The sequence below is a fragment of the Enhydra lutris genome, unplaced genomic scaffold, assembly GCF_002288905.1.
Source record: "Enhydra lutris kenyoni isolate GAN:26980312 unplaced genomic scaffold, ASM228890v2 scaffoldscaffold54, whole genome shotgun sequence".
Taxonomy (NCBI): Eukaryota; Metazoa; Chordata; class Mammalia; order Carnivora; family Mustelidae; genus Enhydra; species Enhydra lutris.
This window is the reverse complement of record NW_019154138.1, coordinates 9,500,979-9,515,151: the sequence shown is the minus strand read 5'-3', so window position 1 is coordinate 9,515,151 and position 14,173 is coordinate 9,500,979. Positions and strand designations below refer to the sequence as shown.

Here is a 14,173-nt window from a genome sequence, read left to right as displayed (position 1 = left end):
TCTCCGCATCCCCGGCACTGTGCCCCTCATCAGTGGATGCTCAGTAGAGATTACTAAAGCCCCCCCTCCCCCAACTGTGTAGAGAAAGGTTTGAATGGGCAGCTGCTCCTAACAGAGAAGAGGCTCTAAAATAGAACTTAGCAGGAGCTACATTTAAGGGGCAAAAGAGTAAGAGAGGAGATGAAGAGTTTGCCTTAGCTGGGGGTGACCCTCTTCCTGAGACAGACAGAACTGGCACTGAGGGGGCGTGTGCTTCCCGGCATCTCAGGAATTTAAGGATTAAGGCTGCCTGCTGAATGCAAGAAGAATGCTATGAAGGAGAGAATGGGATAAAATTTGGAATAGCCACTGTAGGGGACTTGACAGGAAGTCATGATACAAAGAATTAAAGAGGTACAAAAAGGGGCGGGTGGAAGGCCAAAGGACTGGAAACAACTATTAGCTAGTGACTTCCCCCCTCAGTACCCCATCAACTTAAGTCGGACATGGCAATGCAGAAGACAGATGCTCTGGACAAAATTGTATTCCTCTTAAATGTTGAAGCCTAACGCCCAATGTGGTATTTGGAGACAGAGTCTCTAGGAGGTCAGGAGGGTGGGAAGGGTGCCTTGATAAGAACAGGAGGAGACACTGGAGCTCACTCACTCTCTGCCCTGTTAGAACACAGAGAAAACGTGGCATGTCAGAAAGACTTCACCAGGAACTGGATGGCACCTTGATCTTGGACTTCCCAGCCTCCAAAACTATGAGAAACAAATGTCTCCTGTTAAGTCATCCCATCTATGGTATTTTGTTATAGTAGCTCAAGAAGACTAAACAGAGTTAACCAGACTTGCAAAGGGAACTCAGCCAGTATAGGGAGAGAGAAAATCATTAATGCTAAAGGACAGAGCACCGAAATGATTAGTGATAGGAAACAGCAGCCAAGGGAGCTAACAGTGCAGGGAAGGCCACCATCACCCACACTTCTAGAAGGGAAGCTGGGCCCAGAGAGGCAGAGCTGCCATAACCACCCCCTGGTAGAAGTCCTCCCAAAGACCGGAGCCCAGGTATCCTGGCTGCAAGCCTCAAGTCTTTCCGGCCTCACTGCTGTCCTTGCTCTGGGGTCCTGGATACCTGCTGTGGCCCACATGGAAACTGCCAACATGAAACTGCTTCAAACATATTTATTACTATTTTTACACTCTTAAGTTCACTAATAACCCTGCCACACGAGCTGGTGTAATGTGACAGCGGGCCTGGGTTCCCACCTCTGGCCGAGCTGAGCACCGCTGTCCAGAGGCACTGGTCTCAGGTGTGGCAGCTTTCTGACGGGTTCCCAGGTGCAGCATCTCAGATACCAGCGAGGAGAGCGGTGCGAGGACCACCTATGTGCACAAGTCTGTGCTGTGCCGGGGGTGGCCAGCCACCTTGTACTGGTTCCACACCACGACTCTGATCTGGGAGCCCCAGAGAACACTCCAGGAAGGTTAAGACGTGATCAAGGAATCCGTGAGACCATGACAGGGACGTGCTGGGTTTCTGTGGCTCGAAGGCTTGGATGAGAGCTTCATTTTCCAATCACACAGCTGCAACGCAGAAAGGCATCAAAAGGCCTGGCCTGGTATTCGGAACTGAGGAGGTGGCCCAATGGCAGGCTACAGCAGCAGCGAGAGCCTGGGTGGCAGTCGCAGTGACTAAGGAGTCCTTCAGTGTCTTCCCATTAACACCCTGTTCCGTGGATGGCACTTCTTATTTTCCAAAGCCCTTTCAATGTATCCGTAGCTTTTCTTCTGGGCACTCTAGCTCACACCCCGTGATGCTCACCGGCGCTGGTTCAGACCTGTCAAGTTCTTGAGCTGATACAGGGCAGAAAAGGGAAGGATGAGGCCTTGCCCTGTCCCTAGGACTCCCGTGGGAAAGACTGGGATTTTCAAGGTGGCAGGCATGGCTGAGACCCAGAGATCTGACATGCCAGGGACCTGGGAGTCAACCATGATTTTTAATGGCAGCAAAAAAAGGAGATGGGGAATTTGGGATCAGAGACTAGGGCTGAACACTCTTAGTTTTATTAGTAGCTTTCCGGTATAAAGCTTTTCGGACCCTTGACACATGTTGTAAGGACCACAGGGCAGGAGTGGAACAGGGGGAGGGCAGGCGGGAGTGGGGCAGTACTCACCGTCACTGCTGCACCCATGAGTCCCTGCACCAGTGCCTCTCCAGTGGACTTTACCTAGAAGTCAGGGTCAGGTTCTCTTAAGTCCCCCACACAAGCTCAAAGGTCAAACAGGCAGGACAAATCAGGGGGGACTCATGAGGACCCTGTGGACTGGAGGAAGAGCCTACGGACACAACCACAAGTGGTCCAAGTGTGGCTCTTAGGGAAGGGCTGGTATGAGGAAGAGCCAGCCCGACTCCCTGGGCAGGCCCTCAGGACTGTCCTCTGAGGCCAAAGGGGAGCAAAAGGACAGGAGACCAGCTGTGGCTTGAGGAGGGTGGTGTCCCTAAAGAGGTGGCTTCCCAAAGGCTAGCCCCTACTACCTGCTTGGCGGTGTGGCCCATGTTCATTGCGTCATTAATCCGGTTATCCAAGAAGCGCCAAGTGTCCTCAAAGTCTGGGGAGGAGTCCTGCATCATCACCAGCTCTGTCGTGTTATAGATGCCAGCCAGCACAGCTCGCCGGGTATACCAGTTAAACTGCAGAGAAAGGCGGGTCACCATTATTGCTGTGGACTGGGGGAAGTCTGGGGTGGCTCCTACCCAAAGCCACAGGCTCATGTGGGCTCCCTCCTGATCCCTTCTTTCCGCCAAAGATACATTTGTCCTCCCTGGATAACATTACTATTCTCAAACTTGGCTGGGCATCAAAATTACCCGGGAGATTAAAATGCAAGCTCCTGGGCCCAACCTCCTAGAGCTTAAGAGTCAGGGGGTCTGAAGAAAGTGCAAGGAGTTGGATGTCTGATAAGCATCCCAGGTGATTTTTGCTATAGCCAGTCCATTTTGAAACTGTTGGTGAAAAGACTAAGTCTCAGGCCACCTAAACGCTGGAGAGGCTCTATGGTTAGCCAATTACGAGCACACTGCGGTGTGTTTATCAATCATGTGAGGGCGGAGACGACTGAGGACAGATCAGAGCACCTGGGCTGAGCTGAGGGTTCCGGTCCCTTGGCCACTCAGGCTGGCCCAGCAAACTGCTCTTTGCGTACTAGCTCAGCTACTTCGTGTTTTATTCCTTTAATTTCTCGGGTTTCTAATTTCATTTTCTCACCACTCTGTTGGTGGTTGTACTCCCACGCGGGGGAAGCTTATTAAAGTTCTTTGTTAGAACTGTGGCAGGAGTATTTCTTTGTCTCCCCAGCCTAGATTCCACAAGGCACCATCACAAATTAATTTCATCTATGAAGGTATACTTTTTATTTTTTAATTTCCTACCAGAAATATGATAGCATTAGCAAGTCAGATTCTTTCTTAGTGCCTATTTAAAGGTTTACTGATCTCTTAGCAAAGCAGGCCAAAGTGGCCTGGGGGAGGGAGTTTCTTTTCAAAGTAATGGATGGCTCCATGGCATTCTTTTTTTTTTTTTTTTTTAGGTAGGCTCCATGCCTAGCATGGAGATCTCATAACTCTGAGATCAAAACTCAAGGTGAAATCAAGAGTTGGACATCTAACTGACTGAGCCATCTAGGCACCGCCCCCCCTTTTTTTACTCAATCTCATGCAAGATACACACTGAGAAAGCCCACTGCAGAATCTGAATCTTAGGAGAAAATGTTTATAAAATGGCAGCCTAATCACCACTGGGGTCAGAGGGAACAACTGCTTATTTGTGGCTAGAGTGCTGGCCCTTGGGTGAGGACCTGGCTCCCACTGTGGCTTGTGGAGGGACCTTCTCCACCTCTAGCTTCTCCTTCCCTAGACAGGAATAGTACCGCAGGCCCCCGAAGGGATCTGTGATCAAAGAACTTTCATAAACCTCCTGAAGAAATGCTTAACCCAAACCTTTCCTGGTACCCAGTAGGTTTGCAGAAAGCACTCACGTCAGTGGACTGGTCCCCAGCGTAGTGCCACATGTCATCCACCATACTGGTGAGCAGGCTGAGGCTGGATGGGATATTGTGAGGAAACATGAGGATGCTGAGGGCCTGAACACAGAAGGACAAAGAAATAGGACACAGGAACGACAGCGCGCAGGCGGGAGGGTGCCTCACCCCTCCATGGAGGTGTGTAAAAGGGCCTGCCCAACTCTCCTGCTGATGCCCACCATCTCTACCCAGCTGGTGTGAGCTCCTGGCAGTTGACCAGCCTGGCTACGGCTGATGGGAGCCAGGGGCAGATCCTACCCTCAGCTGGCCGGCTCAGCTTCTCCATCCCCAGCACATGGCCTTGGAAAGGCCAGCAGCCAGAGGGTGTAGCCTGGTCTAACAGCCCTGAGAGCAAAGATGAGGGAGGGCACCCCATTCTATAACATGGAGGAAGAGGCAGAGATGGGAGAAGGGTCCAGGTGGTTTCTAGGTCCAAATGCCAGGCCATTGCCAGGGCCCAGCAGCATTCCCGTCCTCAAAGCCCCACCACAGCTTCTCTGGTGTTTTGCTTAACTCAAGTTGGTTTCTCATACCTGAAACCAAAAATCCTTCAACTCATACAAGAAATGGCACCACCCAGAGCTGCTTCCTTAGCAGATATAACTCCTGAGGACAAGGTCTTATCACTTTACCAACTCAAAAATCCACTGGCTGTGGCCTATGGAGGAGCTAGTCAGAGGCCCTGGATTGGCTGGAAAGTTTTCTCGTATTGAAGGAGCCCACAAGAAAAATATGCTGAATCAGAAGGAGCTGGGGCCCAATCCGGACTCCCACTGCTTTAACTGCAAGGTGGAATGAGTCAAGGCCAGAGGTCTGAAGATCAAGTGTGGCAGGCACACGCAGGGGATGGGAGTTGACTCACTGTACTCCCTCCACACAGAGCCCGGGTTAGGCACAGGTGTTCTCATGCCTGTTCACTGACTGAATGACACCACGGGCTCAGTGGTACCCCAGCTGGGTGGGCGACACAAGATGATCTTGGCTGTCCTCTTATCCCTGATGTGCTTGGACTCCATTTTCTTAACTAAGAGCATGGTCCATTCGGTAACATGCTTGGAAACCAGAAAAAGGAAGCTTCCGAGAAGGGGATAAAAAGCCCTTGGAATGATACTCTAATTCTCAAGCACCACGTGGACAGCTGGCGAAGCCATCCCAGTCCTCTGACATCCAGAACACCTCAGGCCTGTTAATGGCGATGGCCAAGAAACTCCTCTCGTTTTCTAATCTCTGTCACGGATTCCTCCTCACTGAAGAGCTGGTGGCACGCTTGGGCCACCAGGACCCAGCATGGATGTGACCTAGTTCCCCGGGCTACTCACCTTTCTAGGTATCGAGACCCAGGTGTTCCTCCCTCTGGCACTCCCCAGTTTGCACTCCCTAGCTCTACCGAGTGCACTGAGAATCCCAGTATCCCCGGGTCTGTGCAGATGAACGAGCTAACTTCTGCAGAATGTGCAAGGTCCTCTGAAGGCTAGGCGCTGAGAACTAAGCCCATGAATACACTGTTACCCTGGGGCCTAGATATGGACACTGTACCCGGGGCCAGTGCTCAATGTACGGGATCAGCATTCTCAGTCTGGTTTCCACTGCGTCCCTCAGGAACTGGTCTGTCTTCCTCTTCCTGGAAGAGGGAAAAGAAAATAGTGTGTCTCCCGGTCAAAGGCATGGGCTCAGTGCTACACCACTTACTCGGCTCTGGGTTGGTGGGGGGCCCACTGGCCCCTGATGCTGGCCTATCACAGACGGGTGGCTGTGTTCCAGGCCCGTCCAAGCAGCAGGGCTGCTCCATGCTCCTCTCTTCTGGCTCTGCCTGGATTGGCCTTCTGGGGCAGACAGTGGGGCCTGAGCCTCCCCCCACCCTGATCCCTAGCTGCCACCCTGAGCAGACTTACTCTGCCTGGCCCAGCTGTACCAGCTTCTGCTCCTCTTCCAGCACTCGAACGAGCTTAGCATTGCACTGGGTCACAAAATGCAGGATCAGCTCACTGCCGTCATTCCCAAACATGCTGGCTGCCGCACTGGACAGACCCAGGGACTACAACAGGAGACAGGGAAAACAGGAGAGTGGTAGACAGATGTAGTGGACCTGTGCTGCCTATTCCTTACTATTGCCTCTTTTTCTAGCAACAGCAGATTGATTCTTAATGGGCTAACTCTACTCTTCGTTCTTGGTCCCTGTGGTTTGGGTGAAGCTGATCAGAAGTTCCTCCATGCTCCATCAAGCCCCCTGGTGTACGGTAAAGTGTGAGGTCCAGGCTTGGACAGCTGGAGTTCACAGCGACTAGCTCAGGGACCTGCCAGGACCCAACCCAGGCCCTAAGAGGCTGCCTCTGGGCTTCTGCTAGGGCTGATGGGAAAGAAGTGCTCCCTTTCCACTGGGGCTGCTGAACCATTTTTAGTCCTGCATGGGAAGCCCCTGCTGAGAATGAAGATCACAGAGAGGAAAGCAAAAGAGACAGGACAGAGAGATGATTCCCAGCTGCACAATCCAAGAACACTGTGCCAGAACTACTTCCAGACTTTTCTGTTACTGGATGACCCCAAACACTCCCTTTCCTGCTAGAACTGAGCTCTGACACTAGTAACCTGGAGCCTGACACTCGTAACCTAATATAAAAAAAGGGGCTGGGAAGAGCACTCAGCAATTCCTCACCAGTTCACTTCACCTAAATCTCCTGGAAATTAGGCCTCTCGGTTATTAAAAAAAAACCAAAAACCAAAAAACATTTCTCTTAGTGAGTTATTAAGGAGTTAACAAAGCCACGAAGATCCTCAGCTCTTCCTGATATATGGCGATCATTGAGTGGCTACCAGAAGCAGAGCCCTGACAGCACCAGGGACAGAGGGCAGAGAAGGAACAAAAAAGATGATTCACTCCAGTCACCAGTGCTGGGAGTGGAGACAGAGCTCCTGCTGACCCAGCCTTCCCAGACCGCAGTATGGCCGGCTTCACAAGACACGTGCAGCGGCATCATCTCTAATGGGGACGTCCACTTACCACGTCAGGCGCTCCACTAAGAACGTGACGCACACCATCTCACTGTGGCCTCGCGGCAACACCCACTGCTGGGCCTTATCCTCACCCACATTTTACAGACCAGGAAACTGAGGCTCAGAACTCACCACCACCAGGCTATACTGCTTCTACTACATGGGTAACAAGAGGCTCAAAAATATGCACACTTGGGCACCTGGCCGGCTCAGAGGGTAGAGCATGCAACTCCTGATCTTGGGCTGTGGATTCAAGCCCCACGCCGGGTGCAGAGATTCCTTAAATAAACCAATATTTATACATACTCACACACCCATATCCACATGCACTCTGGACTAACACAGTGAGTTCACGTCTCAGCCCCAAGGCTGCCCTCAGCTTCGTGAGGCAGGGGCTGCAGCCCCACCAGCCACCCTCCCCGCCCGGTGCTAGGCAGGATCTGCAGAAGGATGGGGATGGGACTGCGAGGCAGGAAGAAGACTGCAAGGCTGAAGAGGAAAGAGGGACCTGGCAGGTCCGCTAGGGGCTCCCCTGGGCATCTCCCCAGCCGCACTTCTTCAACTCGGCAGCAGCGCCCTCTGGCGGCTCCGCAGGCCTGGTTCCAGGCAGCCACCACCCTCCCCTGCCCCGAGGGACCCTCTGTCCCAGTTCCCAGAGGGCAGCACTAGCCGCAGCCCAGGAGGCCTGAGTTCTGCCTCCACAGGGGCTCTCCTTCAAGCTTCTCCTTTTAACAATTCCACTTTCTCCCCCTGTCCCCTTAGCCCTGGAGATGGGAGCCACTTCCTGCAGCGGCAGCCTGCATAACACCCTAGAAGGCGCTTACACTGCCAGTGGCCCAGTTACCAACCTTCCACCTAGCTCATCACTCTTTGTATTAAATTCTCTCTATCTGGGGGCTCCTGGGTGGCTCACTCATTAAGCATCTGCCTTCAGCTCAAGTCATGATCCTGGGGTCCTGGGACCGAGCCCCACATCGGGCTCCCTGCTCAGCGGGAAGCCTGCTTCTCCCTCTCCCACTCCCCCTGCTTGTGTTCCCTCTCTCGCTGTGTCTCTGTCAAATAATTAAGAAAAAAAAAAAAAAAACTTTAAGAAAAAAAAATTCTCTCTATGTAAATAACTTAACTGACAGTCTCTGTCCCCTGAGGGATACGCTCCCTGAAACTGCAACTCCACTTCTCCAAATGCACTTAAATGTGTTGCACAAATAGGTTTAGAATACTAAAAAATCGGAAACAACTCAAATGTTTATCAGATGAGATCAAGTAAACACCAAGGGTATTATGCAGCCACTACGAACGAGGAGATAGAGTAAAAAAAGACCAGTCACCTGCAGCATAATTCAGTATCTTTCCAAACAATCCTGGTACGTTTCTCTCCTCTGCTTGTTCCACCACTTCCTGTAACGATTCTTTCAAATGTTCTCCGCCACCCTCAAATCTCTGTCTCCTCCTACCCTTTCCTAACTTCAGGTTCATGAGACAACCACACCTGCTTCCCAGAGAACAGAAGCTGTCTCCGGGGAACTCCCTTAATATTCCAGAAACTAAACCTGCAGCTGTCTTCTCCAACCTCACCCCAATACACCTAAGACTGTCTTCCCACTCATTTTCTGGATCTCCTAGTTCCTGTCTTCAACGGACTTTGTACTTTTCTTTTGCCACTTTCTCTCGTACTTTTACCTCACCCTTGTTTCTGGGTTCTTCTGGCCAGTGTTCAAGCATGCTCACCCTTCCATCCCATTTCCCCTGCAAGCTTGAGACAGGAGAAGTGAATCTGGAGTTCCTCTGCTCACTGCTCTCACAGAGCTCTTGCAGGGCAGTATGTGGCCCCGCCGGACAATTCTGTATACTGCGGCCTCAGCACAAGCCTGCGGCTTAACCTAGAGCAGCTACCTGTTCCTGTGCAGGAGGCATGTACTGAGAAAAATCAGGCGAGTTGGTCTCCTAAACGGTGCCTTCTGGAGAGTTTTCAAACAACCGATTTCATCAGTTCTAAGATGTACCTATTTTATCATTTCTTTCAAGATTTTTATTTTTATTTTGAAGTAACCTCAACACCCAACATGGGGCTCAAACTCACAACCCCAAGACCAAGAGCTGCACAGGCTCTACCAAATGAGCCAGCCAGGTGCCCCCGTTTTTTATTTTGTTTAAAGATTTATTTATTCATTTAAGGGGGGCAGGGGGAGGGGCAAAGGGGGAAGGAGGGAATCTCAAGCAGACTCCTGGCTCAGTGGGGAGCCTGACTCAGGCTCAATCTCACAACCCCAAGACCATGACCTGAGCTGAAATGAAGAGCTGGCTGTTTAACCAACTGAGACACCCCACTGCCCCATTTTTTTCAGTTTAAACAATCAGTGTGAATTATACACCTGACATGTCCTAAGTAGCATTTTCCCTTTTTCAGCGATGCATACTATAATGGTGCTTCTTACAACCACTGACGTCTTAGACTCAAAGAAATGTGGTAGTTGTGATCACTGGCAACGCTTCCCTAGTGCGCTGCCTTTAGAACTTAGTTCACAAGAACCAACTCTACAGTATGATCTTTCTGTACTAAAAAATAAAACCATTTCACCCTACTGGGGAAAAAAGCCTCCCCTCGCAAAATCCTGGAACAGCGAGGGGCTCAAAGCTGGGCCGGAAGTAAGCACGAGGCCGTCTGCTCAGGCTGATCCCAGCCAGGCCACCCCACCCTGTCCCCTACACACCTGGGCTCCTTCTGCGATGGCCTCTGCTGTCCACCCGTGCGCAGGCACAAAGTCCAGGGCTGCCGTCAGGATGCGGTGCTGCAGCTGCTCCTCGCTCTCATGGTCCTCCTCCTCCTCACCGCCCTGATCTGTGTACCTGAGACCCACACGCAACAGAGATGTGGCGACGGAGCCCAGCACACCTCATCTCCCCGCCTCCTGCGGGACAGGCAAAATGTGCCTGACCAGAAGCCGGAGGCTCAGTGCCTCCTCTGAGCATGTGTCGGGAAGACATTTACTTCTGTGCCAGTATTGCTATTTCCACGCCAATGGGACAAAGTGATATTGTCTTTCTCTTCTCATCTAATCACTGAGCGAGGGGATCCAGGGAGCAAGGAGGCCAGGTCACAGGAAGGCAAATGCCCTTAGCACTCTGGATTTCTCTGTTCATAGCCCTCAGCACACTGCTTCTTTATCTGTATTGGTATCAAATGATAACTCCAGGGCCTAGCATAAAGTAGATCTTAAAAAACATATTTGCTGAATTGAAATAAAAGGTCTTTTAATTAGGAGACCAGAAAAATGACAGGAACACCCTAATTTCAGAGCTAGAGGAACTTCTCAGTGGCAGGATTAAGAAGAAAAAACAGGCAATGGAAATGTAAACTATTATCACCTTCCTGGATGGCGACTTGGCCCCAAGTATGTAACAAAATCCTAAATGTGCAAGTCCTTTGAGTCAATGCTCTCACTGCTGAGAGATAATCACATTATTTTTTTATACCAGTGAAGGAAATCTAAATATTCATCAATAAAAGATAGGTCACGAAATTTTATTTTTTAATTTTTAAAGAGATTTTATTTATTTATTTGACAGACAGAGATCACAAGCAGGCAGAGAGGCAGGCAGAGAGAGAGGGGGAAGCAGGCTCCCCGCTGAGCAGAGAGCCCAATGCGGGGCTCGATCCCAGGACCCCGGGATCATGACCTGAGCTGAAGATAGAGGCTTTAACCCACTGAGCCACCCAGGCACCCCAGGTTAAGTAAATTTTAATACTGCCATACCACTGGAATATTATGCAACCATTACAGTCATACAGACTGAGAAAACATTAAAAATGTACTGTTGAGTGAAAAAGCAGCTTCTGGAACAGCACGTATAGTGTAATTACTTACTTACTATATATAGATTTATGTATGGAATATACTTAGAAAAACGTCTAAAAGGATATTCACGAAAACATTAGTTATTTCTGGGTTTGTGGTATCTGGTCATTTTTGCTTCATTTTTCTGAACTTCTTTGTATTGTTTAGATATTTTAGAATGAACAGGCACAATTTTTCCCAAAAAACCCATAGATTCCTTTCACAGCAAACCTCAAAAATGATAGAAGGTGAAAAGGGGGATAAAAAGAAGAGCGGAAGGAGAGATAGGACAGACATACCCGAGCACGCAAAATGGCCAGAAATGGATGAATGGGGGTTCTGGTGCATACCTGGGAGGGGAACGAGAAGATTCTGGATTGGGTTCTTCTGCCTCGTGTGTCTCAGAATGTTGCTGAGAAAAAGATGGGGGAGGTGGTTGTTTCTGCTCATCTGGAGTCTTTAGCTGCATGGCTGAAGCATGGAAGGCGCGTGACACCACAGCTGATTGGCAACGGGACACTGAAATAAACACTGGGCTGGTCAGTCAGGGACACTTACCAGAGAAGACTCTTTGAAACTCAGAATAGTGCGAGGGATGGGGGAGAGGAAAAGCAGGGCTGAGTCTACTCCAGTGCCACTTATCCAACTGCTGAGTTCCAGGCAAAAATTTTGGGTAAGTTGGCAACCTTGTGGTATGATTTGGGGGCAAAAGCATGAGCCAGGTAACTGAAGACCTGGCTTTTGGGCCTGCTGCTATCATTTGTTAACTTTTTTTTTTTTTTTTAAGATTTTTTTATCTATTAATCTGACAGACAGAGACCACAAGTAGGCAGAGAGGGGCAGGCAGAGAGAGAGAGGAGGAAGCAGGCTCCCTGCTAAGCAGAGAGCCCGATGTGGGGCTCGATCCCAGGACCCTGGGATCATGAGCTGAGCCAAAGGCAGAGGCCTTAACCCACTGAGCTACCCAGGCACCCCCATTTGTTAACTATCTTAATGGACAAACCACTTCGCCCCAATGACCATGATTTTTAAATATGCAAAATAAGAGTAAAAATCTGTTTGCTCAACGGGAGTGTTGTGAAACCCAATCAAAAAGTGAAAGTGACCTAAAAATGTCACATATTTACATCATAGCAAGAGCACTGGACTAGAAATTAGAAGGTCTGAGTATTGGCTCCCATAGTGTTTATATGGTGTCATCAGACGGGTCATGCAGGACTTGAACTCACTACCCTGAGATCAAGACCTGGGCTGAGGGCACCTGGGTGGCTCAGTTGGTTAAGCGTCTGCCTTCGGCTCAGGTCATGATCCCAGAGTCCTGGGATGGAGTGCCACATTGGGCTCTCTGCTCATTGGGGAGTGTGCTTCTCCCTCTCATTCTCCCTGTGTTCTCCCCTCCCACGAAATAAATAAATGAAATCTTAAAAAAAAAAAAAAGGGGACCTGAGCTGGGATCAAGTCAGATGCCTAACTGACTGACCCACCCAGGTGCCCCTATTGTAAAAAAAAACCCATACAACAAGTTGAAAGAACTATGGCGTGAACACCTGTATATCTACCATCTAGGTTCTACAGATCTATCACACTCTTCATTCATCATTCCAGCTTAGTTTTTTTGAACCCAGCTTATTTTTGATGCATTTTGTTGCAGCCCTCAGTATTCCTCACTCTACACATTCTGGCATGCATACCATTAACCAGAGGTTCAATATTTATTTACTGTTCTTTTATTGAGGTGACAGTTATATAAAATGAAACACACAAATCTTAATTGTGCCAATTCTAAGTTTTGACAAAGGTATAGGTACTTGCATAACCTGAACCCCTATCTAGAGAATATTATCACCCCAGAAAGTTCCCTCATGCTCTTTCCAATCACTCCCCACTTACACTGTTCTGAAATTTTCACCGTAGTTTAACCAGTCCTACAATTTCATCTAAGTAGAATCATACAGTATATTTTTTGTGTAATAGAGTATATTTTTTGCAGTCTTTTTTAGATGGATTAGTAGTTCTGTGGAAATTCTTTTTATTGCTGAGCAGTATTCCAATAAGAAACACTATTCTGCTGATGAACACCTGGTTTGCTTCACCCTTGTCTTTCATGAACAAAGTTGCTATAAACATACTTCTGCAAACCTTTTGGTGGATATATGCTTTCATTTCTCTTGGGTAAATACCTAGGAGTGGCTTTACTGGGTCACAGGCATTACTTTAACTAAACATACGTAGTTTGGAGTTCTGTATAAAAACAATAATATTAATACTCATTTTTGTAAAAAAAAAAAAATCTGGACTAACTCAAGGAACAATGATCTTAAAAGAAATGCAGAACAGTTATGTGTAAAAATATCAATATTTTACTCTTTGTACAAAAAAATGGAACAAATACTGATAAAACTTTGAAAAGGAGGGGAGAAGTCCCCAAGCACAACTGTGGAACCACTGAGGTTCGCAAGAAGATTTCTGATGAAATGCAGGAAATTATAATTATTTCATTAGTTGTGTATTTATGCTAATGCGTCAATGTGTTCATTCTATTTATGGATAGTGACACTGGTTTTCCATTTACAGTAATAACATAAAGTAACCTCTTCTAAAGTAGACATCTATAGTTTTAAGAACTCGGATGTACAAACGAAAATACAGGTTCTGTTGTGGGAATAATCATAGAATTACTGAAGTGGTGAGAAGTAACTGACTTAGGAAACAATGGACTAGGAGCTCTTTGCCGCTGTTTCCCCCGAGTGGCCCTGCCCGGGGACTTGGCAACAGAGTTATTGAGACTGGGTCCGCGTCTACCAGTCTGCAACTGCCCAGCTGTGTGACCTTGGGCACCCACAGCCCTCTCTGGGGCTCCGTTAACTTCGCTAAATGGGAGTGACAGGCCCTGCTCCGCTACTCTTTGCCCCTCACAGCTCGAGAATCGGGGCAGAAATCATCCAGGCGACCCCTTCGAGAGCAGGACGCCGGCGAATCCGCGCCGATGCCCTTCACGTCACCTTGGTCGCGGGCCGCCACGACGACCTCTTCCGCCCCGCACCCAGCCCAGTCGGCTTCGTGCCCCCTCCCTCCCCCACCACGCTCCCCGGCTCGGCCGTCCCCTCACCCGGCAGGCACCGTAGCTGCAGGAGCCTCCAGCCCGCCCGGCCGAGCGCGCCGGACATCGCCGCCGCCGCCGCCGCCGCCGCCATCTTGGAAGCGGGCACGCTGCCGACTGTTACGCGGCTGGCAGCCCCAGGAGCTCGGTGAGGCCACTTCCGCCCTGCCCGCGCTCCCGCA

General features: G+C 49.5%; 1 protein-coding gene across 1 annotated transcript; it reads right to left on the bottom strand.

Annotated features, from left to right (window-relative positions):
* Positions 1-1,150: 1,150 nt before the first annotated feature.
* LOC111157390 (coenzyme Q9) lies at positions 1,151-14,112 on the bottom strand. The gene is made up of 9 exons (XM_022518754.1): positions 14,001-14,112; positions 11,242-11,410; positions 9,767-9,902; positions 5,957-6,099; positions 5,601-5,685; positions 4,020-4,124; positions 2,521-2,676; positions 2,159-2,212; positions 1,151-1,838 (listed from the first exon to the last, which is right to left on the bottom strand). Exons 1-9 carry the CDS (start codon positions 14,083-14,085, stop codon positions 1,803-1,805), a joined length of 969 nt encoding a protein of 322 aa, XP_022374462.1. The 5' UTR covers positions 14,086-14,112; the 3' UTR covers positions 1,151-1,802.
* Between the last annotated feature and the right edge of the window lie 61 nt (positions 14,113-14,173).

Bases quoted from the DNA above. Each gene is read 5' to 3' on its own strand.
- LOC111157390 (XM_022518754.1), bottom strand. From the start codon at position 14,085: ATGGCGGCGGCGGCGGCGGCGGCGGCGATGTCCGGCGCGCTCGGCCGG. The intron at 11,411-14,000 runs GTGAGGGGACGG...TGTTTATTTCAG, and splicing joins GCAGCTACGGTGCCTGCCGG to TGTCCCGTTGCCAATCAGCT. The intron at 5,686-5,956 runs GTAAGTCTGCTC...TCCCTCTTCCAG, and splicing joins GTACAGCTGGGCCAGGCAGA to GAAGAGGAAGACAGACCAGT.